Source organism: Corapipo altera, unplaced genomic scaffold (genome assembly GCF_003945725.1).
Source record: "Corapipo altera isolate COAL_440 unplaced genomic scaffold, ASM394572v1 1, whole genome shotgun sequence".
NCBI lineage: Eukaryota > Metazoa > Chordata > Aves > Passeriformes > Pipridae > Corapipo > Corapipo altera.
Window position 1 is genome coordinate 31844922 of NW_020884873.1, and position 27313 is coordinate 31872234.

A 27313-nucleotide genomic window follows, 5' to 3' on the forward strand; every position below is an offset into this window, starting at 1 on the left:
TAAAATTTTTAGACATTAGTGTCCTAGTTCAATATATCGATGTAACGAATTTGTGTGAAATGATGATGAATAAAGGTTTCTGTAGATTTACTTCCATATATCGGATGAAAAAATGGTTAAGATTTGCTGTGGTAACAGTTTTTGCAAGATGGATGAAGATATAATATGAATGTAGAGTGCTGAGCAAAATATTAATTTCAGCTGTACAAAGAAAAAATGCAGCATTAAATGATTGGATTTTCTTTCTTTTTCATTCTGAAGTCTGATTAAAAAAAAGAGGATTGATTTGTAAGGAAGGATAATGCTGAAAGAACTATGGGCACTCTGATATTTTAATCAGAATTTGTAAAACCTATCCTCAAAACTACACAATGTCTGAACAAAATGAAGATCTGCCTGTGTGAGAGTCCATAGCAAAGGAGCTTCTGCCTGAATAACTAGTGAGAAACTTGGAAACCTAGGCTGTAATTTTAGGGTTAATACTGGGAAAAACACATCTCATCTAGCAATCTAGGTATCCCCCTTGCTCACTGAAGAGCACTAGTCACCTCCAGAGTGTGATCCATCCCACTTTTAAGAGGATGAGGTAAATCACTAACTGAAGGCGACCATCTCTAATTCCGTAGTAATATTTTAAGACACAATCTTACAAAGCTTTATTTACAAGGCAAATGTAATCTTCATATATTACTGAGTTTATTCAAGACAACTCAGCTGTTTTTTGTAGTTATGCTATGTACTCCATAAATAATATGCATTTAGTCTGCCTTCAAAACTTACCAGCAACTTTACCTGTTAACCAGGAAACCTATTTGGGGAAGCATAAATAAAGAATACAAGCAGAAGGGACTAATACTGACAGATGCATGTTTATTCAACTCAGACAATGTAATTTTTTTTTAGCAGTCAGTAATTATCTGGTACGATCTTGTTAACTCACTGTTTAAAGCTCATATATTTCATGTAACACTTTGTCCCTCAGTTTGTCTATAGGCATACATAGCTGAGTAGATTTGGGAATTTGGAAATCCTACCTTCTACCTTTTACACATAAGCCTCTTTGAAAATTACTTATTAGTTAAGTTGAGTATTGGTACCGTAGCTATATCTTAAGTTTTAGAAGAACTTAAAAAGGATTTGGTCCTAACTTTAAAGATTTTAGTATATGAAGGCAAATCCTTCAATCCCTCTTGAAGTATACCTCTCCTGCTTGAGTTAGTATGACAGTAAATAGACGGCAGGAGTAAAAAAGGATTCCAGAATTGAAGCTTTGTTGTTATTATTTGTTACTGTTGTGTATTGTCCTGCTTATTGGGACATCTAATGTGTAAACTTGTAGGCATAGCTATATGGAAAAATGCACAAGAAGCAGAGTTGAAGTAAAGCAACTGCACGTTTAAGAATTGTTAAACTAATTTTGTTCAGGGTCCACATCCAGGGAATGTAAAGCAGGTAAATAAAGCAGGTAAATGTCGTGTCACATGAGAGAGCCTTCCTCCATCCAACAGAATTAGGGACCAGGATGCAATAGGAGCACTTCTGGCAGGTTAAAAACAGATTGTGGCAAATTGCAAGTGCCAGGCCCAAATCAAGGCAGGGCCAGATCCCACTCAGTTATGGAGGTCCACTTCAGGACTGGTCTCATGAAGCTTGGCACCCAGCAAGCATGGGATAGAGCATATCAGGAAACAGGACAGGGAATGCAGGGAGCCTAAACCTGCAGACCTGTTACAGAGGGAAGGACGAAGGCTGAAATCAATTAAAAGTCATGTGAGATACTGTTTCTTGTATAAACTTTATGGTTGTCAGGGAATTTTGGTTTATTTAAAAAAAAAGTCAGGCACTAGATCGGAAATAAGTAATCATTTATTACCACGAAGTTAACAACTTTAAAAGATGGCAGGAAGATGAAAACTTCCACATGAAAGTAAGAAGATTCCCAAGGGTGCCTTACTAGTTGGTTAGAATTTTTCCTTTTTTTTTTAAACTAAAGTATCTTTCAAAAAATCCTACTCATAGCTATTATTTGTTTGCTGACTGCAGAGGGGATTGTACACTCAACCCCAACTCACAAAATATGTGACCTATTTACCTAGTTAGAAAGTGCTGTATAAATCAATATGCTAAAAGGGAAACTGCAGTCTGAAAGTAGAGCAAGGAACAGAATCAGGACCAGCAGAAAGAGCAAAGAAAGACTGTGAGTATAAGAACAGGTGAATTCTTCCTTTTTTCTGATATATACAATATGCAATGAGTTTTTACTGATTGTGGACATGAGGCTGAACACCAGACTTCTCATGCATTGTGTCTAACTTTTGAACAGGTTTAAATATACCTACTGGAGACCTTTACAGTTTTCTTTTATGTTCAAGTATCAATGTGAGGCAGTTTACTTTTTTTTGGACAATGGTCTTGAGATTTTGCATATTATTTTCCTTATGTCTGATAACTTTATCCCTCCCATCTCCATCTTTATCCCATTTTTGCAATGAACTTTCAAAAACATGTTAGTTCCCCAAATACCTATCTCCTTAGAAATGCCTGAACCAGTTTATCAAACCTGTGTTTTCAAGGCTATTTTGGAAAGCAGTAACAAACAGTATTTTTAAAAGATGCACAACAACAGTGTTAAAAATAATCCATTGTATCTCACTAAATGTAGATGAACTGTTAAATGAAAGTTATTTTAATGAACAGCCACATTTCATTGTCCACCCAGCACAAGTTGCCAATTCCATTTCTGGGAAAGAGTCAAGAAAAACACTCTTCTGGAGTGCCTGAAGGCTTTGTAGTGAGCAGTCGCTGCTCACATTTATCAAGAAGTCTCAGGAGTTTACTCAACTATTGTTGATTGTCAGGGTACAATTGTGTATTTAGACTTTTCTTTTTCCCATATTAGCACTGAAAACTACACTCCCAGGGAGGGGCACGAACTGCAGATCTGGCAGATGATAGTAGCTATACATGTCACATGGGTAGACTGTGGAACTTGTGAACATTCTTTTTCATTCCAATTTCTGAGTATTTTATTGCCATTCTTGATCTCTTCGGGGAGACAGCAAATTTAGGATGTTCGAGTAATTCTGCAAAGGACAGGATTTGAACGAAACCAGTCAGAATGGTCAGCATTATTTCAGAAAATGTGGCATTCACACACCTTACACTATTAAGGTAATGAGCATCTATTTTTAGAAAAGTATTTATACAACAGAGGTGATTCAGTTCAATTCGCTATTGGGTTATCCAGTAGAATAGTAGCTTAAATATTACACCTGGTGGTAAAGCCTTGCATTTCACTGACTGTTTTTCTGGATCATTTTTAGCAGGACTTACTGGGAGTTATGCTTTATGGAAATTAATTATATTAAAGGGATTGTTTCATTTTTATGCATAATGTAAGCTGCTGTCTACATGTATGCTAATTGCTTCAGCAACAGTTTGTGAGGAAGTACAGACAAGTTCTTTCTGGGATTCTTAGTGTTCTCTTAGTGTTTCGTTTGGTTTGTTTGTTTTTGTGGGTTTTTTTACCTGTGCACTGGATATTAAAACAGAATGTTTTCTTTAATTGTTGGAGTGTTTTTCTTATTTAATGAACAAGTCAGACTGGCCAGCATTATTTCAGAAAATGTGGCTTTCAAATATCTTACACTCTTAAGGAAATAAGCATCTATTTTTTAGAGAAGCATTTATATGACAGGGATATATGTTTTCACATATCCCTGTGATATGTTTTCACATATCACAAATAGAGATACTCTAATTGAAATGAAGTTGCAGTTGACTTGAAGATAAGCAAACTATTTCAGGGGGAAAATAAAGTGGTTCATATTCTAAATACTATTTCTTCATCTTCTTTTTAGTTGAGGCTTGTCAGATACATTGCTGAAATAATATAACACTACTGATTCATTAAGAATTCTGTATACAGTTTTGTGTAGCTCTAGTAAGATTGATGGATTTTCTTAACATTCATTTCCAGAAAGTTCTATGGTAAACAACTCAGATTCTTCAAAATACTTGAACATGCGTATTGAATCCCATTGAATTCACTAAGATCTAAGGGCACATTTACATGCTTTCTTGTATCAGGGCCCGGGAGAGTAAAGAGGATAAGAAGTCCTATTAGGAGAGGAAAAATCCTGAATCTCTTACTGAGAAAGACATCCCCTTTGGAAAGAGAAAACTTTATAAATTTAATTTTATGAATTAAAGAATATTCTAGGAGGTTTGAATGTAGAAAATAATTCCTTTAACTGAACTTCATTGAGGTTTTAAGAATAAAAACAGCTGTTCAAAGTGTTCAGTGATAGAGATCTATATTTGAAAAACTCAAATCCTGAAAACCAGGCCCACATCATTAAGAACCCTGCAATATCTTATTTAGGAATACTTCAGACACATCAGAACTTTCCAGAAAAATACATTCTGTGTAAAAATTAGATATGAATATGGCTCCAGGATCCAGTTTGTTGATGACATTTATGCTTGCTTTACAGAAATGTGTGCTTTATTGGCCAGAAAAAAGAGGAATCTATGGGAAGGTTGAAGTCCTTGTTAACAGTGTACAAGAATGCAAGAACTACACTGTCCGTCAGCTTACAATAAAGGTGACAATCTGCATCTGAGAGACATCATTCATAACTCTTTATTTTGTTTAATGTTAAATGATGTTAAAATGTTGGTTTGTTTAAAGGGCATACGTTTTTGCAGGAGGAGTAACTGAGCTATGAAGCTCACAGCTGAAGGTATTGTTGAGACCAAAGTACTGGAATACTTATGGTATTTCCACTTTGTATCACTCTGGTAATAAAAAAGGCTTCAAAAAAGAGTGAAAGTTTCACTCTCATAAATTACGTTTGTTTTGGGGCCCTTTTAGCATTGCCAAGGCAATGTAAAGGGATTTTAGTTAATGAAAGAACTAGTATCTAAAAAAAGATACACTGCTCATGTTGTGTCCTGAGTGCATCTAAAACCCATTTGAGAAGCTAAAAATACAAGTAGTATATAAGGAAATCTTCATGCTTTCATGATTCTGACTAAACATTAATTGTGCAAAATAAGGTAGATGCTCCTATTCTGGGTTACTCTCCATATTACACTTACCTGCTATCAGACTGATCTGCTGCTCCTGACATAGCATTACAATAAGTAATGGATTGGGAAAATTTATTTGGTGTTGCAGCCCCAGCACTGAGAAGTGAGCAGAAATCACATCATCCAATACAAATTACCCAAGCCCCTTTGCTTGTTGAAGTAAGTGGTAGCAGCCTCTCTTGGAGAGAATAACTGGACACACTGGGATGTCTGATTAATCTAGAAGGGCAGTTCTTCTGCATCTTTATCTTAAGTACTCTTAATTTTAATATCAGACCCTTAAGATAATGACCTTAAAAGGTAGAAATATATAATAACTTAGAAATTCAGAAGCTTAGATCAAGCTATTCTCTCTAGGTATTATTGCTGATATAACACAGTCCTCCAAATATTCCCAGTTGAAAATACAGTCATGAAGTCAGTAGTTAGATGCACAAAGCAGAACTTACACAACTGTTAAAAAAGAAGTTTTGAGGTGCACAAACCCTTCCCACAATTGGGTGCCTGGAAGCGTATCTGTTCCCTGCAATTGCATCCTCCAAGTCTAACAAAAAAAAATTGTTAAATCCATCTTAACATTTTTACTGTCTTTTTACCATAACGTTGAAAGAAATAGAAGAAATTATTCACTACCAATGTTCTTATACAATCTTCATGTTATTTTCAGCAAGGGAGTCAGTCCCAGAGTGTGAAACACTATTGGTACACATCCTGGCCGGACCATAAAACCCCTGACAGCGCTCAGCCTCTGCTGCAGCTCATGTTGGATGTAGAAGAGGACAGGGTGGAATCACCGGGCCGAGGGCCTGTCATTGTGCACTGCAGGTAATTAGCTGCCCAAAGCAAGGCCACAGCAAATCACATCAAATAGTCCTTCTAAGCAAAGAATGTATTTGGAGAAGAGCAAAATTCCGCAGTTCCTCCTCATGCTAATTGACTTTTTCAGTTCTTATTTGAGGATTTGAGTCTTGGAGAGAATTCCCTTGTTCCTAGCAAATCGCTTCTGAACTGTTCCCTGTTTCTGCTAATGAACTCTGCTTTTGAAAGACCAACTGGAAAAATTATTTTCCTTTTGTTTCTTATTTAGGATTTGCTTACTTTTTTGTGTTGTTGCATGATTACATACCTAATTCAGATGCAGTGCCCTGTGACAGGTTGGCTAAAATATTGCAAAGCAAGTCAATTTTAAAGAGCAAACATCACGTACAAATTTGGAGACCAAAACACATCAGTACTACAATTTGAGAACATTTTCACAAAGGTAATTGGTTGGATATTCAAAGGCAAAATGTTATTCAGTACTCAAGAGCAGAGTGTAACTCACACAAATTGTAATGCACCAGAGAATGTCCTTCTAATAGTTCTAAATTAATTCTATTTTATTGCTTTATATTGATTCATTGCCCCATGTTGCAATTTAAGTAGTAGAAGGTAGCACTGGATTTGTTATACTGGTGGAAAGAAGTAGAGGAAGCAAAATAGAAAGTAAAAATAAAACCAGTGTTTCCTTACTTACTTTGTTTCCTAACTGTGATGATACATCTCTTACAGTTGGGATAGTACCTTTTTTCCTAAAAGTACATTAGAGCAGAACTAGTTAGCAGAACTAATCTTGAACAATTTCTTTTCAACTCCATATTTAGGAGATTTAGAGAAATGAAAGCCAGATTTGAACCACCCATTATTTTGAAATTTTCAAAGCTAGAATTTGATGAATAAGCAGCTTTTCCAAATTTTATGTCACTGTTTTTATGAGGAATTGTAGTTTCCCTGAACAACGCACAAGTCCATGGATGGCTACTGAAAGTCCCATTTTTCTAGTAAGGATCTTCAGTAATGAAGGTCTTCAGGAGAATGGCATGTGTGATATGACAGTAACGTCTGTAATCATGACCAGGAATTTATTAATGATTAAATACAGATATCATCTCAGTTGTGATTAAAATTCATAGTTCTTCAGTGACAGCTCAGCAATATATATATTCACTACACTATGGTCTACAAAACTCAGTCGCACTCCATTTCCTAGTCAGTGTGACTAGTCACACTCCATTTTCTATCTGAGTGAGAGGGTTATGATCTAGAAGCCAACTCCATGTTTTAACTATTTTCCTCACGTTTTCATGCTATTCAGTGTGACAGCAATGAGCTGCACTAAGTTCCACATTACTTAAGCAAGAAACAGAGTGGGGCAGAGATTCTCAAAAGTGTTGAAGGCTCAGGGATAAAAATAATGCCAAAATGCCTGTTTCCCAGCAGGCATCAAGAAAACCTGGAGAGCTACAGCACCAAATCCTTCTGCCTCCTGCAGAATCACATGAGAGAGAGTTAACTTCATCAGCACGGGTCTAGGTTCTTTTTGCCTTCATGGTTAGAGATATGGTTAGTGGAACTCCTGTATACTTTGAGGGCTTTAAACATAAAACCACACTGACTTTTGCCTTTAGGTGGGCTTTTCCACCATAATGATGTGCATATCTCCATCATTTGCTTGGACTGGGCCAGAGAATACTTGGACTTTGTGGTGCTAATGAAGATTGTTTTTCTTACCATACGCTTGTATCCAAACTGGAAAAATGTCTCGCAATTACCCACAACAACTGGATTGCTGGAACAGTGCACACTTTCATTTCACTCAAAGAAAGTGAGCTGAGAAGCCAGCCTTGCTGGTCATGCACCCAGGAACTGTGGGTTCTAGAAATTCCATGTTTCATATTTTTAGTGTTTTCATATCTGTTTAGTGTTTTGCACTTAACTCCTTGATCTGTGAATTCCATTCCCCTATCAAATATGCCTTCTTTTCAGTGCTGGTATAGGCAGAACTGGATGTTTTATTGCCACGGCCATTGGTTGTCAGCAGTTGAAGGAAGAGGGAGTTGTAGATGCATTGAGCATTGTCTGCCAGCTACGAGTGGATCGGTGAGTTCCAGAAGAACCATAAATCAGTGATCATTCTGAAATGATTCTGAAATCATCACTGAAACGATTTAGTAATGATCAGTAATGATTCAGTAACGATTCTGAAAACCTTTTCACAGTTGAATGTTGCTTTGCATTCTGCTGTATGCATGATCTCAGGACACAAGAGATGTGGGGCAGTCTGGAGATAAAGGATTATCATCAAGCCTGGATTGACAGGGACATCCAGGCTCACTCAGTGTGTGGTTTCTTTGAGCACTGGAGAAAGGCAAATCTGGTGCTGTTGCTATTCCCTCAGCTGTGCTGGGAGTCCTTTTGAATTGAGCTGGCAGATTTCCTCAGCCTAAGAAAATAGCAAGGCATTTGTTGCATGGTTTTCTTAAGTCAGTTCAATTCCCTGACTGAATTCACAGCTTGGGAGCAGGAACAGTGTAAGGCACCATTGTTGCAGAGTGCTTTGTTTTGTGAAACCATGGCTGAAGAGAGATTTGTGTTGGAAAGGAAGATGTGGGTATTGTGCACAATGGAAACTATTGGTTTGGTTGTATGTTTCTTTCTTATTCTGCCTAGGGAAACAGGTTTTTTTATAAAGTAAATAAACAGGATTGAACTAAGAACAGAGAAGTCTCCTCTCCTACTCACCTTGCAAGTATCTTAACTGCTCCTGACATGCATTTCTTCTTTAAATGGAAAAAACCCATATGAGTGCAAATGCTGAAAAAGAGCTTAGGTCAAAGGGGCAATACAGAATTTTTGTGTTCTGAAGAGCCTTGAAAGATACTGGAACCATGAATTGCAGAAGGACTGGAATCCATATAGGTGAATGTGTTTATGGATCACCTCCTCTGCCTTCCCCTCTCATGCGACTCCATTGTACTAGAGATCGTAATGTGATCTTTACAGGGCAACATGAGCCACTTGGAGTGTACAATTCTCCAAGGGAAGTTACTGACCTAAAAATCTCAGCAACAAAATGAGATGGAAATGGTGAGGGAAAAATGCTTAATCTGTTTTAAATTATCAACTCCAAATTTCCAACACTCTTTTCTGATTATCTGTTCACCTTATTGGAAAAGGTTTGTAGTGTTCTCCTCTGTTTTAGTATTTCTATTATGAGATAACCTTTTTCTTGTTGCTTTTACACTCCATTGTAGAGAAGTGGAAGCAAACTCTGGTTTCAGCTGCATCATTTTAATGTCATTATTTCAGACATAAAAAAATAAGCCAAATTTTCAGCATTATAACTGACAACACAATTTCACTGAGTGGATCTGACTAAAGAACTTTCTTATGCATATTAGTATCCTAGATAAACTTGGAAAGAGAATGGAAATCTGACCCAGATATAACACTCATAACAGCAATCTCTGTGACACAAAGCTTGTTATAAAGCATTTTTTTTTTTCAGATTTCTGTATTTTTTCAAGTTTCAGATTATATAGACTCCAGAGATCTTGCTTAAAGTGCTTCATATTCTCAAGCATTGCCTGAGACAAAGAGTATGTTCCTATTGTAATTTTTAAAGACATTTTTCTGCGTAAAACTCAGTAACCAAAACCTCTTTTTTTTTTTTTTTCCAATTGGCCATATTGCAGAATGAATCTCACTCACCTGGCAGTCAGTTTATAGCAAGGATTACTAAGCAAAGCTTAGTGGCCCCTAACACTACAGTAGCCATTGCCAGCCCTAGCAGACTGCAGGTCCATAAAGTGGCCAGGTATCACTGTTGCATGGACAAAGCTCGATGGGACCAGCCCCCCATGATGTTCCAGTCCTGACATGGTGGTTATTGGCAGGCAGTGTATGAGACAGAGTCTTTACATCTGTCATGAAGCTGGCAAATGAACTTAAAGCCCTCTAGACTTGGCTGCAAGAGCTGGCTGTGGCCATAGCTGTGTTGCACTTTATGTACCAGCATGACCAACATTAGCAATGGAATAGAGCAGGAGGAGTGCTGAGGTTGTCTTCCTCATTATGCTGGTGAGCAGCTAAGCTCCAGTCTATTCTTTGTGCATCAGATTGCCCTCATAAAAAAGAAAAAAAGAAAATTCAGCAGAAAAGGATGGTTTTATCTGACCACCTGGGATCCAGAAACCTGGCTAAGAGGTACACTGACTATTTCATCCATGATATCTGACCCCGACTAGGTTCCTCGACAGGCTGGCCTGTGCTCAGAGCTTCACCATCCAAATTCAGGTTACTGATGTAATGAGCATACTCAGGAATATCCACTTGTGTGTGATCTTTTTATCACATGGGTCCTGCCCACATTTCTACCAAAGAGAACCAAGCAATAGGAGAAAAGAGCTGTGCTTGTGGGACTCACTGTGATGCTGCAGTGACTTACCAAAACATTTCTATTGCCAGGATATTCAGTGAAAACCAAACAAGCATCCAGACAAATTGCATATGGTGGCAAAAAGTTATGTTGCAAAATAGTTTAATTAATTATCCTCCCTAGAAACAAAGTTTTAAAGGCTCCAATAGGGAATGAGACAGGACAGAGCTGTTCCTAGGTAAGTATGTCCAGGTACCACTTTCTTCTCAGCTGTTCAGTGTAAGTTAAGGGATTAACAAATCTGACAGTAATGGTCAGTGCTGAGCTAACATGAGGAAATGGAACACCCACTCAAAATCTTGACCCAGGATGGAAATACGGCCATGCTCTATGTGAATTTGTAGAAAGACAGAGCCACAGGTCTGCTCAGCTTGCTTTTTTTCCCAGTTCATTTTTTATGTTTTGCAACAGAAACAGGAAATGTTTGATGTGAGGCATCTTTAAGACTTACTGTGACATCGAGAAACTTTGCACATTCTTAACCTTAAAGGCACATTCTTGGAATGACATCCGATAACTTTGTTCTTGGCTCCTCAGACAGGATGAAAAGAGTTTCCAGTGTGCGTCAATTCATTGTTGAAGTGCTTTGACCAATCACGTCAGGTTAAAAAAAAAATAATCCCAAACCCTATATCACATTCATTCTGGAGCAGATTGCATCCAGCTACACTAGCAGCAAACCAGAGGGCAGGGTAAAGGACCCTTTACGCACTCATTGCTACCCAAGCAAAGCTGGTCCTGGTCCCCGAGCCCTCAGGATACCAGGGCCTGTTTCTTTTGAGCACCAGCCCAAATAGTCCCCAAGAAACTGAAAGCCCAGCAGCTCACAGAGGAGCTGGCAGTGCAGGTTGGCAAAAGTATGAAGGCTGCACACCCGGAGGTGCTGTAGCTGTTGGTATATCCCTTCTGGGCACTAGGGACATGCGAGAGGAAACCTCCCTCCTTGAGCAGATTTCCTCCTGAAATTCTCTTCCACACAGCTATTTGCACAAACTGATGTCTGGGGCTCACAGATAATTCCCTGCTGTTAGATGTCAGCCTTGCACAAGAACGAAGGAGAGAAGAACTTGGGGATAGTGGTAGATCAAAAATTGGACATGAGCTGGCAATGTGCACTTCCAGCCCAGAAATTCAGCTCTGGGGTCCCCAGGACAAAAAAGGCATGGAACTTCTAGAGTGGATCCAGAGAAGGGCCATGAAAATGGTCAGAGGGATAGAACACCTCTCCTATGAAGGAAATCTGAGAGAAATGGGGCTGTTCAGCCTGGAGAACAACAGGATCCAGGGACATATTTTTGCGGCCTTTCAGTATGAAAGGGGGCTTATAAGAAAGACAAAGAAAGCCTTTTTACCATGGTCTGTAGTGATAGGATGACTTGTAATGGTTTTAAACTAAAAGAGAGTAAATTTACATTGGGTATTAGGAAGAAATTCTTTACTGTGAGGGTGCCCAGAGAAGTTGTGGTTACCCCATCCCTAGAAGCATTCAAAACTGAGTTGGATGGGCCTCTGAGCAACCTTCTGACTTAGTGGAAGGTGTCCCTGCCTATGGCTGGGGGTTTAGAACTAGGTGGTCTTTAAGGTCCCTTCCAACCCAAACAATTCTGTGATGCTATGGTTCTATGAATCCCATGTATAACGGCACTGACAAGGCTAAGTTGTCTGAACCTCTGTATAAGACTCAAGTGTCCTTAAGCTGACAGAGGTGTGCATTGGTTTGCCTATACAAGGTTCAGAAGCATGATAACATTTCGGTTATGCTTGCTAACACAGAGCAAATGGGGTAGTGCTGGGCTCAGCCCAAGCCAGTCTTATATATACCTTCTTGTCATGTACTTCAGCAGAAGTAAGGAAGATGAAGGAGCAAGGATCACCACCTCAAACAGCCTAGTACAGTCAAACTTGTTTTAGCCTGCCCTTCCTGCTGAGTCCTTCTGCCTGGATATGTTTCCTTCCTCCACCCATTCCACACAGCTGATCTAACCTGGGAAGTGCACTCCCTTAGAGAACATCTTGCAGGAACGTCGATGGGGGAGACAGAGAGGGAAGCTGGCTGGAAAGGGATTGTGTGGGCAGAGCAGGATGCAGCAGTGATGAGAAAGAAAGGAGACTAGGCAGCACAGAGGACCAGAGCAAACCCTCCCATCACCTTCAGTCTCTGGCTGGATCTCTGGGTAGAGGACAAGCAAAGAGGCAAGCAGCTGAAGACAACAGGCAGCCAAGAGTTATGAATCTGTGTCTTTGTTGGCAAAGCTAAGAGTCTGCTGCATTTTTACAGAATCACAGAATATGCCAAGTTGGAAGGGACCCACAAGGATCATTGAGTTCAATCCTTAGCCCTGCACAGGACCATCCTGAAGAGTCACACCATGTGCCTGAGAGTATCATCCAAAGGCTTCTTGAACTCTGTCAGGCTTCGTGCTGTGACCACTTCCCTGGGGAGCCTGTTCCAGTGCCCAACCTGAGTGAAGAACCTCTTTCTAATATCCAGCCTAAACTTCCCTTGACACCACTTCAGGCCATTGCCCCAGGTCCTGTCACTGGTCACCACAGAGATCAGTGGCTGCCTCTCCTCTTCCCCTCACAAGGAACTTGTAGACTGCAATGAAGTCTCCCCTCAGTCTCCTCTTCTCCAGGCTGAAAAGACCAAGTGACCTCAGCTGCTCCTCATGCGGCTTCCCATATTTTGTGCCAGATGAAACCTGGAAATTTGTGATTTTGTTCCTAGGAATAGCATATCATAATAGACATGCAGTTCACTAAAAGATGTTCGACATTTGCCTGAGCTCATTGGGGGAACACAGACAGCTGGTCACGTGCTTAAAAAAGTAGATATTATTTTAATTATGATTTGCCTGCCACAGCCATTTACCCAGTAGCACTGAGGAAAATAAAAGGACGCTTTGTTGTAGATAAAGTTCTCTAATACTAAAGGACGATACTTTTTCAAAAAGTTTTATCATTTTTCAAGTAGCTTGGTATATCAGTACTGTATTTGTTGCTAGAGAGCTCATGGGAGTCTGTCCTTGTAAGATATCTGGCTTCAACAGTGCTCTGGATCCAAATATCTCACAAATTTGAATATTTCAATGAAGATATAACTGAAGCCAAATGCGATACATATCTTAATGTCTTCCTTCCCGCTAAGGCCATTTAATCTTTCATCATCACAAAGGTAACTCATTGCTCCAGGGTACACTGAGGATGAACTTGAAGCTATACTCCGTGAGAAGGGAGACCTGGAATATCTCAGTACTGACAGAAAGAGGCTCAGTTTAATCTCAGAGTTAAATGGTACCACTTGTAGTAAATATCACACCTACCTCCAGTATGACATCCCCTTCCTACCACACTGCAAGTGGCACTGACATATGGGACTTGATCCTCATACTTAGACCTGAAAAAGGATTGTTATCAGGTGAATGTATAAAATGTAGGCATTTAATCCAAGCTGGCTGTAACTAGTCCTTTTTATGGTCAAGTTAAACTCTTTTGTATTGTTGGTGGTGAAATGATTCACTGCTGCAAAGTGTCTTAGGCTGCTGTTCGGACAGGATGCATCGTAGGCGTTAGAAAGAGGACAGGAAGAGCTGTTCTCTGCAGGTCACCAAAGGTTACATTTTTAGTAAAGGACAAAAATGAAAGGCCAGATTCTGACTATTTCCTTGCTCCATCAGTGATAATGCTGCATCCAAGTATCTGGCCTTCCTTGCCCAACTGATTGAGAAAAATTCTCTTTGAATGTATTGAATTTTAAATGTATGTTTTATAATGTAGGTACCAGATGTTTTCTTCTCTAGTTCTTACTCTGATGGAACTAGGAATGCTTCTTGCTGGGCATGTGCTGGATGGCGTAAGTTATGAAGAAAGTACTTCTGCTTAGCCAAATCTCCCACTTACTTGAGCAAACTCTAAGCCAAAAATTGACAAAAGGGCTCGTATTATCTGGTGGTCATGGGGCTGTCAGAGGCTGGAAGTTGTTGCATTATTAACAATAAGATTTCAGCCCAGTGTGTTTCCTTTCCAGGGGTGGAATGGTTCAGACCAGTGAGCAGTATGAATTTGTGCACCATGCACTGAGTCTGTATGAAAGCAGACTTTCTGCAGAAGCTGTCCAGTGAAGCCAAGGAGTGTAAAACTGAATGTCAGTCTCTTGAGGTAATTTGTTTCATTACCTAGCAGCAGCTTCTTCAAGGAGTTTACTGCAGTGGGAAAGACAGCTTTGAGGCCAACTTCTGAAAGGATTGTGGACGGTTTGGCAAAAGTATGGAGATTGCTGGACCCTTACTATATATGAATGTATTGTGAGCTTCCCAAAAATGATTTATAAAGAAGGTTCTGTCCTGAAACTGCACACGGATTTTGTGTATGTATCTAAAGGTGGGTTTAATTCTGTAATGTTGATATCTGCCATATGGAATGTATGTATGTGCTACTGCTGCAGTCAGATGGACATTGGGACTTCTACAGAAGATATGTTTAACAAGTGTATAAATGCTTTGACGTTTGCAAACTGTCTTGTGAATGGACTGTCAACTGTAATGTAAAGTGCTATTACTGATTATGTGGTGAGCTTGTTTCTTGGCCACATAATATTCTTGCTGCTAAAATCGCAAGTGTTCAATTATGGATTTAAAAAAAAATGAGATAATAAAAAAAGAATTAAACATCTTGTTTTTGAAAATATTCAAAAGCAGTTAATAATTTGTATGGAAATATATGTTCTTCATACTGTTAACTATTAAATGTGTATTTACTGTGGGTCTTACAGAGCACAACGTTTGTTCTTCAGTGTGTTTGTATTTACCCTATACTGTTGATTGTCTTAGAACATGCTTCTGCTACAGACCTGAATCCAGTGTATTTGTAAATTGTGTAAGTCATTCTGCTTTTAAAACAAACTTTGTAGGATATATTAAATGGTAAGGATTTTAAATATTTGTATGTCTTTTATTAATATGGAAATTTTAGCATATGTTGTTTATCTGCTCTATCTCTTTCAGGAAGAGACAGATGCCTTTAGTGATATGGACTGATCCATGACAAGTTATACAAGAAAGAAAATGCTGCTATGACTGTTTCCTTTACTGTTCAGTATGAGTTTGTTTTTAAGAGATATGCAAAGTTGGCATTATGACTTACAGCACTGGGAGATCTGTTTACAGGGTATATTGAGTTTTTAATGCAGTGATGTTGACTTTGCTTCATACTGCTAATAAATTAAACTTGATATAAAATATTAACTGAAGTCTCTATTCTTGCCTAGAGTAGTTAATGCCTCACACAATCTTGTACCCCCATAAAGAGGTTCAACCCAGTACAATTTGGTTAGCCTCCCCCATGGCTTCATACCACTTGGGAACCAATCCAGAGGACACATGCAATAGCAATATCCCACTGACATGGAGCAAGGTGCACCACCTGATGGGAAGGCAAACCCAGCATCATTTGATTCCTCATGGGGAGTTTCTGTAAGACCTGATACAGATACCAGAAGTTTGCCTCCTCTTCTTCCCCTTCTCCCCCACCCTCCACTTGGCTTTTAGAACTTGTGGAGTTAGAAGTATCAGTATTGAGATTTTGCTTGATTGTGTATAGTTGCAAAAAATATGTGTTTGTTCCCAGGATATTACAGCATATATTTACCCTGCAACATCCAGATGACCTGCAAACTTGTAATATTTCACAGGCAAAAAATTACACAAAAGTATAATCCCCTTTCTTTTAGTCTAAAGAGATTCAATATAATCTCTAAGTCTCCCAGGTGTTTGAAAATGTCTCTCTCTGTTGCTTGTATTTTTCCAAAATAAACCAATTAGTACACTCTGAAGAATCGTATAAAAGGACAAAGTGCTGTAAAACTCCCGAAAACAATTGAATAGAAGGAAGTGCTCGTCACTGACTTTTTCCCCCTGTGAAGGCACATTTCCTTCCTAGCCTTCGCTTCACTTATCTGAGGTGGGTTTTTTTAAGAGAAGCATGGGGAGTTGCTAGAGGGAAAATGGATTCTTTATTTCACGTCCTGGTTTCTACCTGTCTTGCCTTGACATTCTCAGGTAAGTGTCTCTCCCTCCTTCCCCTCCTCTGTGTTGCTCCTTCTGCCACTGAGCAGAGCCCTCCAGCATAGCCGGTGACTTAAAAAAAATGAGTCACCTCTTTGCTGTGGTTCATACAAGAGGAATGGGGGGCAGGGCCAACATAGCCTGTTCTGTTTAGATTTCTTTCCAAAGGAAAACAAACTGTCTCCTTCTATGCTGGAGATACATCTTCTTTTTTTAAGAAGATCTCCTGATAGACAATCCAGAAGATGAGTTTTGGGACAAACTCTTTAAAGGGGACATTCCTATTTATTTAGACTTTGTGTGACTTCAGAGACAGGAGCTTTCTGTGATGCTTAGTTAGAAAATACTGAGGTCTGTGAAAATAGGGGATTGACAAATATCAACTGAGGGAAATAAATACATGTTTGGTTTAGCACTTTGTGACTAATGAGGCTGGAAATGTTTGAGTAACTGAGATTATAAACAGAGAAAAACCCAAACATAATATGGTAGGGAGACTGCATTTGAAATAATCATTTCCGTATTCTGTAACTTTGTGGGGTTTTGATGAATGCATTGTAGTTCTCTTCATTTGAGTATCTAGTGTTGATCTTTTAAGCGTGGTGACACAGAGAGCTAATCTTGCATGGGTTGGAAGGGTCACAAAACTAACAGCTAGAGACGTTGGAGTAAATCCAGTAACATAGATGTACTTCCTATCAGTAAAGAAACTCCATTCCTGTAATGACACAGGCACTGAGAAGCACACAGATTTGTGAATATGTTTTCTTATATGTTTCTTATATGTTTTCTTCAGAAACACTATGAATTTTACTAAAACAACTCCCAGGCAGTAAATTATATTTTAAAATATCTGTGTTGTAAAACTGAAAAAGAGACTGAGAGCTTGTGTAGATCTCTGTATGCTTTCAAGCAAAGGAAATGAGATATTTAGAATTGGTATTTGAAGTTAATAGTTCTTGGATTTCTTTTATATCTGGTTTAATTTTTTCTTCATTTTTATACATAATGAAGGCCATATTGACCTTACCACAACAGTTTTCTTTTTGCATTCTCATAATTTACATTACTAGCACTTGCATCATATGGCTAGTGTGTTTGTGTTTTTTTTTAAATAGGTTCAACTTATAGAATGTTGCATGAAAAGTTCAGCACATAGAAAATGAGAAGAGAGATTTAGTTGCTGATGTATTTTAAATCATCAAGAATTTGCTTTTTGTTAAATACTCATGTGTAATCTATTGTATTTTTCTGGAATTTTGCTTTTCCAGAAGGGTTTCTGATTATCCATGTCCAGAAACAGCAGTGTCTTTCAGAAAAGAGAGGAGTCATTATGGAAAAGTGCAATATGACAAACCTCAACCAGAAGTGGCGGTGGACAGCAGATGACAGGCTCCTCCATGTGAAATCTGCCCAGTGCCTGAGCATCTCTACGCGCTCTGCTCTGTCCTCTCGCAGCATCATCGTTGATTGTCCCCAGGCAGTCAGGTGGACTTGCCACGAGGATGGGCTCCTGAAGGTGGCAAACAGCTCTCTTTTTCTCACAAAGCAAGGTCAGAAGGTAATGGCCAAGCAGAGTAAAAAATACCTTCATACATGGATGCAGCTAGAAGCCAGTGAGACGGGAAAACCTGTTTATGTAAATCTGTGCTCAAAGCAAGGTGAGTTACTCCTTCAAGGAAGTATCCTGGAAGTTTTGGCAACAAAAATGTCTCTGTTATGCTAGCTCAAATGTAAAAAATTCTGATGTTTTATTCATACAGAAAAATGCTTTTGATAGTTGAAAGTCATTTAGAGAACTACAAAAGAACAGCTGAGATGAGTGCTGTCTTTGTCACAACTGGTGGAGTTTTTAAGCCACTTTATATTTTTGGGATATCTCTCCTTTTCTCTACTCGCAATCTTTGGATCAAAGTGCTTATGTGTAAGCTCAGCTCACTATTATTGTGTCATTTCCTTTTTTCATTTCTAAACAGAATTGTGGGTACTAATTCCTAGCCCTTTTAAAAAACTTTATAATCCTCAATACCTACTAAGAATTTCATGAATGTAAGAAACTCATAAAGAGTGAAAATAGTGCACAGATATTAGTTTTTGAAATAATGATAAGTACTACAAGAACAAAATCTAATGCCCCCAGTTCTGGTCTTGGTATCCATGTACATGTCAAAATTTTCAATGCTGAATGTGCAAAATTAGTCTTCTAAGAACATCTATCTGTTTTCAGTAAAAGCAGCAGTGGATTAGCCTAAAATAACATATTTGGTCTATATTTATCTAAGGTAGTAAAAACTGAGCAAAATCTTTGGAACTGAGATGGCTGTTTTTCTACTCCTGACTAACACCATATTTTGATATAATTTACTCTCTGTTTTCATAGTACTCATAAAAATAATTATATTTTGGCATAGGAGTAACTCAGTGAATTGCATCCTAAACATCTTATCAGCCCAGACAGACTACAAGCTCCAAACCCAACAACTGCAACTACCTTTTTTTCTGGACCTTCCTAAATGTCAAACATAATTTTTCTGAGCATGGGGAAAGGTTGAGCTTGGATTTGGATTTCCAATCAACCATCTTAGATGTATCTGGATGTACATGTTTTGCAAGAGTCCTGACCTCAATGACCACTTGTGAAAATCAGGTTCAGTCTGGGGATGTATCCCATCTCTGTTCACTCAGAGATGATTTTAAATCTAACAGCAAACAGTCCTTCTCACACAAACCCATGTTTGAATCTGACCTCCCTTGAGAAAGTAAGGCTTTGTTTCCCATCAAATTCGTGAGGAGATTCTGGGCAGAGAGAGAAGTAGTCTCAGGAGTGCTAAGGCCTTCTTTTCACCAGCCCACTTTTGGGTTCAGAGCTTCTTTAAGCCCAGAAACCAGGAGAAGGGACAGGAATGGAAACAGGGAGGAGGAAAAGATGGGGGAGGTGAAGAGGTAGAAGGCAGGATGATGAAGACTGTTGCAGGTAAATAACACTTGCAGAACAAATGCCTTCTCTTATCTGGAAAGCACCCAGAGCACCACTAATGCTGACACGCTTACACTGATGTCACTCCTGACTTGTGTAAGCAATTCTTACAAGCTTCTTTTGTTCCAGGTAGGTTAATTTCAATAAAATATCCAATTAAAGAATAGATGCAATGCTACGTGCCAACACGCCTCAAAACCACTGCGACCAAAAATTATTCACTAAGTGGAGAATGACTTCAAATAGGGAGACACAATGCCAAGCTGTATGCTGCAGTTATACAGAGATCTAGAGACTGTCACATGGGCTGTAGAGCAGTCTGGATGCAAAAGGTGGCATAAACTGTTTTGTAATATGATGCTTTTCATTGCATTTCTCTTCTATCATATCGTACATGGTAGGGACAACCCTAGAGCTGTGGATATCAAGACATTCAAAACAGTAGTTGATTTTGTGGAGGAGAAAGGTTTTATTACTTACTGTTATGTGCCAAGCACTTAAGAACCAAAGTGGGATCTACAAAGATATAAAACATGTAGGACAAGGAATTAAAATAACAACTAGAGCATCTTTCTCTCCCTTGTTTTGTTTTCACTCTAAAATAGACAAAATATCAGATATTACATATGAGCCGAAGTCTGATGTGCGATCTGACGTTCACACTGTTCCTTCCTCCTTTTCCACTCTTGTTTCTTGCCCAGTATCTTCTCTTTCATGTGGACTTTTCTCTTTCCCTTACTCCTTTTAAGTTTATCTACTTCATAATCAGAACTGCTGATGCTTCAATGGCTGAGATGGAGCACAGAAGATACCAGAGCAATGTACACTCCAAGCACACTCCCAACCACTGAAGCAGCAGTAGCAGCTGCAGAATGTGGAAAGGGAAGACACATCCATTTTCTTGGGACTCCTGGGAAGGTGGAAGAACACCAAAGAAGGGTGGCAGAATCACAGAAAAGGCAGCAACTCTTACCCGTTTTTAAGATCATGTAAATATCTTTGGACTTTAATTTTTCCACACCTTTAGTGTTTGTAGTGACTGCAATAATCCATCCATAGGTTCACTAGAGGTTGGATTTTTGTGTGTGTATCTTTTACAAAAATTCTCCAGGATAAATTAGAACAGTGATAATCAATATTTTCGTTCCACCTTTGAGCTGACCCAACATTAAAAAAAATCATAAGATAAATCAAAATAAATGTGGGTTTAGATTTTTTAAAAAGAAATGGAGAAATCTACAGTGTACCTAGATCTCTGGGTTTTGTAAATTTTCAAAGTCTCAGTGAGACACAGCACAAAAAATATAGAACAAAATCAGCTCAGATACCTTCATAGGGAAAAAATGGAACACTAGGAACAGCTTCCCAGAGCAATCAGGATTAAGGCAAATCCTGCTTTATGATTTCATCTTCTCCTGGAAGTACAAACAAAGATGCCAGTTCCAGACAACCCTATTGGTATTTTTCATTATTACATTCTCTCCCTTTATTTTGTGTGGACCTCTCTGTAGAAGCTGGAGAGGGTTTGAGGTGTCTAAATATAGGTGTCTGAAGGAAGGGCTTATTTCAGTTGTCTCAACATAGGTGCTTTTTGTCATTTGAGACGCTCCAGGATATTCCACCCGATCTCTGACTGCCAGCCCAGAAAGACATAGGTTTCCCATAGGTGTTATGAGAGCCCTGAGCAGAGGGCCTGAGGGCAGTTCATATTCTACTAGATTTAGGCAACTGAACCAAGCCATAGGTATCTGCATAGAGGTAACTTTCTGAACTCTCTTCAGTAGACATGTATGTAATCCATGGAGTTTATGCAGTCTAGATGCGTTTCAGTGACCAAAAATCCACTTCAGCGTGAGCTGGGACTATCCAGAATGTCAGAAATAGGGTTGGTACAGCAGTGGTGTTATCATCAGAGATATATCTGAGATGTTCTGCTACCACTGGTGCTGAAAGAGCCTCTAAGTGGCTACTTCAGCATTTCAAAAACAAGCAAGTAAAAGAGCAGCTCAGGATTAGACTGGAGTTTGGAGACATTTAACCTCTGACATGAGATACAAATATTGCTAACTTCTACAACATTCAAATAAAGAAGGTAAAAAATTTTCAAGCAGCACAGATTTTGAAGTTTTTGAAAGGTCTGCATTGAATGGCAAAGAAAGGACATTAAGTGGATTTTGTTCTTCTGTCATATTCTTACATACAACAGAAATCTGAACTATGTTTTTTAAATAGTCTTTATTTTTGCAATCTATTTACAAGTAGTTAGCTAAAAAGATAAAGGGAACTTAAAGCAAACCCTTCTAGTTTCAAGTCCTGCTGTGAGTTATACACAGTCTTATGAAGTATTTTGTTTCTTATGCACTAGATATATGATTAATTTATGTTTCACTTGCAGTTCAGCCTTAGTTTTCTGAAACTGTGCTTTAATAAGGTAGGTAGATTGGTGAAATGCAAGCTATTTCAGAAAGGTACCCTGTGCCAGCTTGGCTAAGTCTGAAGGCACCACTGTAGGGTTCTCAGTACTTGACAACTAATCAGTGCTCTTGCTAATCATACATGAAAAACGTACGGACTTCCTTTTCTTGTAAGCAGCCTGCTGCTGTGCAGACGGATGCAGTTTGCAGCGCACCCCATGGATGAAATATGCATTTAGTCAGAATGTCATAATTTCTCCTGGGTGTGCTACTGATGATTACAATGTTATGTTCACACGCTGTATATCATTCAGCCACTAGTGATCAACGTCAGTGTCACTGCTGCTGTTCTGTTCTCATAGGCAGTTTTATGACTGATTTCCAAAGAGACTTCTAGAACAATGCTAAACACTTCTGAAAAATCCCACTGTTGAGATTTTTGTGTACTTTACTAGTGTCCAGAGAAGAGGGGAGTTTTTTCTGGTTAAAAAATTTGGAACTCAAGTTGTGTAGAAATCTTCTTACATGGGCCTTATAATATGCAGGGGTTTTTTTAAAGTGCCTGCTATTGAAGAAGGGCTATGAGAGTCCTTCTGCTGGGACCACACTAGTGTTTTTACTTAGAAAGAGAATATAAACGTGGATTATGACTTTCTTGAAGTGAGGGCAGATATGAACCCTGTTAGTCAATCCTATAGGATCTTTGGGAGATGCTGTTACATACATCTGAAGTTCCAGCATGGCCATACACATCCATGTGTTACAGGTAACAGGCTGTAGTCAGTCTTTGCTGGGAAAGATTCTTTATCTGGAAACCCAGAAGAGCTCCAAGCTCTAACGAGAGGAGTTAGGTTGTACAGTGACCAGATGCTTGTTCCTGGTACCTCCTTGGGCTGGTGGGACTTTCCTGAGGACCAAGCATTTCACTTCCACGACAGTCGAGCTCTCCCCTTGTCTCCTGCACCAAGAATGCCAGTTATTCCTGGCTGCTGAGTCCCATAAATGTTGCTGGCAGCACCAGCTTCCCTTTTATGGAGGATCAGCTCTCCTAAAGCACAATTGCCCTGGAATGCAAAAGCCTTCCTGTTGGAATCACAGCTATTTGTCTGTAAATTAAGCCAAGATTTTTTTCTTTAATGTTTTTTTTAAGTTGGGTGTGTCAATCTATATTTAGGAACCCAATTGTGGCCTTTTTTCCTGAGCCATTGCTTACTGCTCAGGTACTTCTTCTTTGGCTGTCTTTCTATCAGTAGGTTCTACTCCCTGCTGAACTCAGAGATATCTGGGAGGCACAGAAGCACAGGCCTAATTCTTTCCAAGTCCTCTGGGCTAGGATTTCTAGTTGCCTACTGCAGACTTTCAGAGACCCACGACTAATAGGAGATTCCCAGAAACAGCGACTGACATGGAATTTAGACTGAGTCTGGGCTTTTGTCAGCTAATGGGTTTGTTGCAGCAGCTGATGAGAGCTTGAGCACAATTAGACAAAAGGAGGGTAAACATTTAATCTGGGTATCAACCCATTCCAGTGAACCAACATATTTCAAAAAGATCCAGAACCATGGTAAATGCACTGGTACACGTCAAGCACAGGAAACACTTGCATGAAAGTGTCTCATACTATGGTTTACAGTCTCAGTTTTCTTTCTCAGTGCAAATGAGAGTGCTGCAAATTTCTCTATATAAATGTGTTAGCATATATATTTACACATATACAAGAAAACTCATCATGTAGATTTCATGGACACTCATCTACTGATCCTTTGGGTAAGAATTAAACACACACTGGCCTGCTAAGACATCATAATTTCAAACCAAGTAATTGCATTTGGAAGCTTCTGCTGCAATTTAACCCAATAGTTTCTTTGTTTTTAGAGGATTTGTGAGCTAAAATTGTTATAAATGGCAACCAGCCCAGTGGATCAGCAGCAAACAAGGTTCTGTCAGGCTGGAGACCCCAGTTCAAGGACTGACAAAGTGTCTTGGGCATTGAGCCAATGCACGCTCGCTGTGCTACAGCAGTGGCAGGGCAGCTTTTTGTGAGATGAGGCCAGTGTGTAATTCCAATTGCTTAGTTGAAATGTGATGCTACCAGATGTAGAGGCCACCACAGCTTGAACCCTGCCCTCACAGCCACAAAGAAAGGATATTAAGTACATACCAATGGGGAGGAAGAGCCATGAAAATGCAGAGGAAAAATGTGTAGTAAAATCTTTCCTGAGCTTTAATTGCAGCTTTGGCTTTCTCTGAAGGGTACGTGACTAAAAAAGCAAATCCACCATCATATTTACAGATACTTCAGTGAAGTGATAGATTGTTATCTGAGCCTTGGAAAGGCAGCAGTCAGGGACTAGCATGGTCTCTGCATAGGCCTGATTTTCAAAAGCAAAAGGAATGTAGGCACAAGGAACTTATCTTGGGCAAATATCTCAAACAAAAAAAAAATTATCTCAAACAAATCATCTTGAAAGATTATCCTGACCAAAGCCATGTTTTAAACTTACACCAACAAAAGGCAGATGAGAATCTGGCCTGTGCACTTAGAAAGCAGGGGAGGGGGTTGACAACATAAAGCTGATCCTGTGTGCCATTTAATAGGTCCAAGCAAGTGAAAAAGCTGTGAGTGAAAAAATTGTGCTGTTAATGAAAAAGTACAACCTTTCTTCACTTCAGAATCACTGATGGACTACCCTTAAAATGAATGGTATGAATGTTCAGGGAAATTATTTTCTTTCTGTTTTGCACAGACTTTGGTATTGATGCAAAAATACATGTTTGCACTGAAAACAAACAAAACACCCCATAGAACTGACAGGTGCACTTAAACTACTTAGAAGTTGTATCAGCCATATTTATTGAATCTACTGAATTGTTTATAAAAATGTTGAGCTGATTTTAATTACTTTTCCTTGTTTGTCTTAGATCTCCAAGATGCAGACACTTCTGTATGGAGTAGTAGAACTACATCCCCCTCTTCAAATGCTGTTACTTCTAGGCCTGAAAATATGCTGAAGAGTAGCACAGAGATGTTCATCAGAAATGTGACTGAACGATTCAGTAAAAATCCCATTGAAAAGCTCTACTTTGACTTGAAATCTGCAGTAACAGAGAACGCCTGGATTCCAACACCCACTCTTCAATACTACAGCACTACAGAAGAGGTAAGACAGAAGAATTACTGACTTTTATTAAGCCTCCTCCACTCTGCACCCTGATAGCTATTACGGGTGGATGTTGGTTAAAAACCAACCAACCAACAACAACAACAAAAACCACAAAAAACCCCAACAACAACAAAAAAACCACCAAAACAAAAACAAACAAACAAACAAAACTGAAGAAAAAACAGCTACAGGACTAAGCTGTGTTCTTTTTTTAGTGGGATGCTTTGTTTTGATATTCATGCTGACAGTGCCCTTTGCTAGAAGCATAGCTGCAGAAAAATTCTGCCTCTTCTGTTACAGCCCAGTCCTGGTATGCATAATGTATTGGGAAAATCTCTAAGCTCAAGGGATTTTATCAGGATATCTGTGGAGCAGTGGAAAACTCACAGATGTGGCAGAAGCCATAGGAGCCTGGGTATCTGCTCTCAGTGACCCAGGCTCTGTCACTGGTTTGTTGCATGACTTGAGGGTCTAGCTCTAATAACACACTAAGAATTACAGTATGCAATGACTTTATTTATGGATAATTGAGTCCTAAAATTACAGACATTGTTTACAGATCAAAGCAAGAGAAATCTGTATACTTTAACTTGCCTTAAAAGGAATCCTGGCCTTGGACATGGCCAGCTTATCTACTGACCAACAGGCAGAGTGGAGACACACAGGTGCTTCTTGATCTCTGCTCTGCTGAACCACAAACCGCCCTGGCAGAGCAGGGGAATGGGGCTGCCAGCCCCAGCTATAAGAGGAGAAATGACAGGTATTCAATACCTCCAAATCAATTTCCAGTCTTCCTTTTCTGCAAGACTTAGTTCAGTAATCTGAGAGCAAACCTGGAATCACCATTGGCGAAATGTGCATGGGCAGTTAGAGCTAAAGCATGCAGGACATTATTGGTCACTGTATCACTATCATCACATAGTGGTTTAGAACTGAAAATCTCTAAATTCCCTGGGGCTTCTTTTCCAGGAGACCACACTACTCTCAATGTATTGGGTCAGGCAAACATGTTTTCAGTTACTACTATGCGTTGCTGTGGATAAGACTAAGAAATGTGTTTTGTATTTGGGAAGGCTGTGGAGAGTGTCAGGGTCTGTAAACTCAACGGTTTATGGACCCTGACACTGCTGTTCTAGTGCTGATGGTGGGAAGGGGCTGAGCTGATGATGGAAGCACTGCACCCCATTTCACAGCTGATGTAGGCAGTCCTTGTAAAATATGATTATTCCGGAGGCAGGCTGAGCTTATTTCCTCATGTCTTCTGTCCACATAGCATACCTCCTGCACCAAATATTGGTTACTTCCAAATGGAAATGTTCTATAAAATCTGGTATTAGCCAGACTGCCTCCAGCATTCCTACTAAATAATACAACCAGAGCTAGAGGAGTGGCACCATTTGAACTGCAGAAACTACTGCCTCCTGTGTTCCTACCCCACTTCACCTGCTGATGACATCATTTGCGCTGAGCAATTGCTTAGGTCAAAACTTTCAAACTATAATTTTGATGATATGCATATCAACGAAAAAAAGAATAATAGCTTTCCCTTGGAGCCTCTAGCTGGCTCTGGACATTTGAATCTAGATATACCAATCAGATATACCAATCTAGATATACCAACACACAAACTTAAAATCTATGGCCTCCATCTCTGTTTTCTAGTCTTTAGAATGGAATCAAAAATATTTTTTGTCAAACTAGCAGGAATGTTTAGAGGATTAACTGGATTTAACACGATACTTCAAAAACACGTAGACTGAGTGCTGAGTATTGTTGCGAGGAAGACAATACCTCCTATGAACTGCATTTGCCCAAGCTGGGTCCTCTTGTTTGTAACAGTAAAGCCTCGATATTATTTGGCTGTGCACATACCCTTTTTGGGGGGACAATAGTGACATTTCAATTGAACAAAATGTTTGATTTAGAGCTGCCTTGGATTTCAAGTAAAATTGCAGCTTGCACTTTGAATCCATGACAAAAGCTATGCAAAGCCCATTTCCTCTTGATTAGAGAGACAGAGAGGCTAGTGTTAAAAAAAAAACCCAACTCAGGAAACCTTGGGAAAGTGTCTGAAAGGGACTTTGGAGCCTGCTATTAGAGACACGTCCGGCAACTCCCAAAACTCACTTACAGTTCTTTTTTCTTTTCTAATTAGTTTCTTGGCTTGCCACACAGATCAGTAAGTGTTAAAGGCTGTGTGACTGCTGATCTACTCAAAGCCCATTTATGCAATACCAGTCTGGAAATAATTACTTGCATTATGTTGGCTATTCTATATAAATATATTGCCACCAGTGAATGATGGACCCCTCCTGTTTTACTTCAGTGCTGGCATAGGCATCTGT

General features: G+C 39.3%; 2 protein-coding genes across 5 annotated transcripts in view; both read left to right on the top strand.

Annotated features, from left to right (window-relative positions):
- PTPRR (protein tyrosine phosphatase, receptor type R) overlaps window positions 1-15588 on the top strand; it is a 139991-nt gene extending 124403 nt beyond the window's left edge. For all 3 annotated transcript variants that reach the window (XM_027664073.1, XM_027664081.1, XM_027664090.1), the window contains 4 exons: window positions 4497-4607; window positions 5762-5919; window positions 7900-8013; window positions 14379-15588. In XM_027664073.1, the coding sequence (XP_027519874.1) occupies window positions 4497-4607; window positions 5762-5919; window positions 7900-8013; window positions 14379-14472 (477 nt within the window). In that variant the 3' untranslated portion in view covers window positions 14473-15588. The remainder of the gene's footprint in view (window positions 1-4496; window positions 4608-5761; window positions 5920-7899; window positions 8014-14378) is intronic.
- A 732-nt stretch (window positions 15589-16320) lies between these two features.
- Window positions 16321-27313, top strand: part of PTPRB (protein tyrosine phosphatase, receptor type B) — a 62561-nt gene continuing 51568 nt past the window's right edge. For both annotated transcript variants that reach the window (XM_027659519.1, XM_027659529.1), the window contains exons 1-3: window positions 16321-16407; window positions 17685-18074; window positions 24727-24965. In XM_027659519.1, the coding sequence (XP_027515320.1) occupies window positions 16353-16407; window positions 17685-18074; window positions 24727-24965 (684 nt within the window). In that variant the 5' untranslated portion in view covers window positions 16321-16352. The remainder of the gene's footprint in view (window positions 16408-17684; window positions 18075-24726; window positions 24966-27313) is intronic.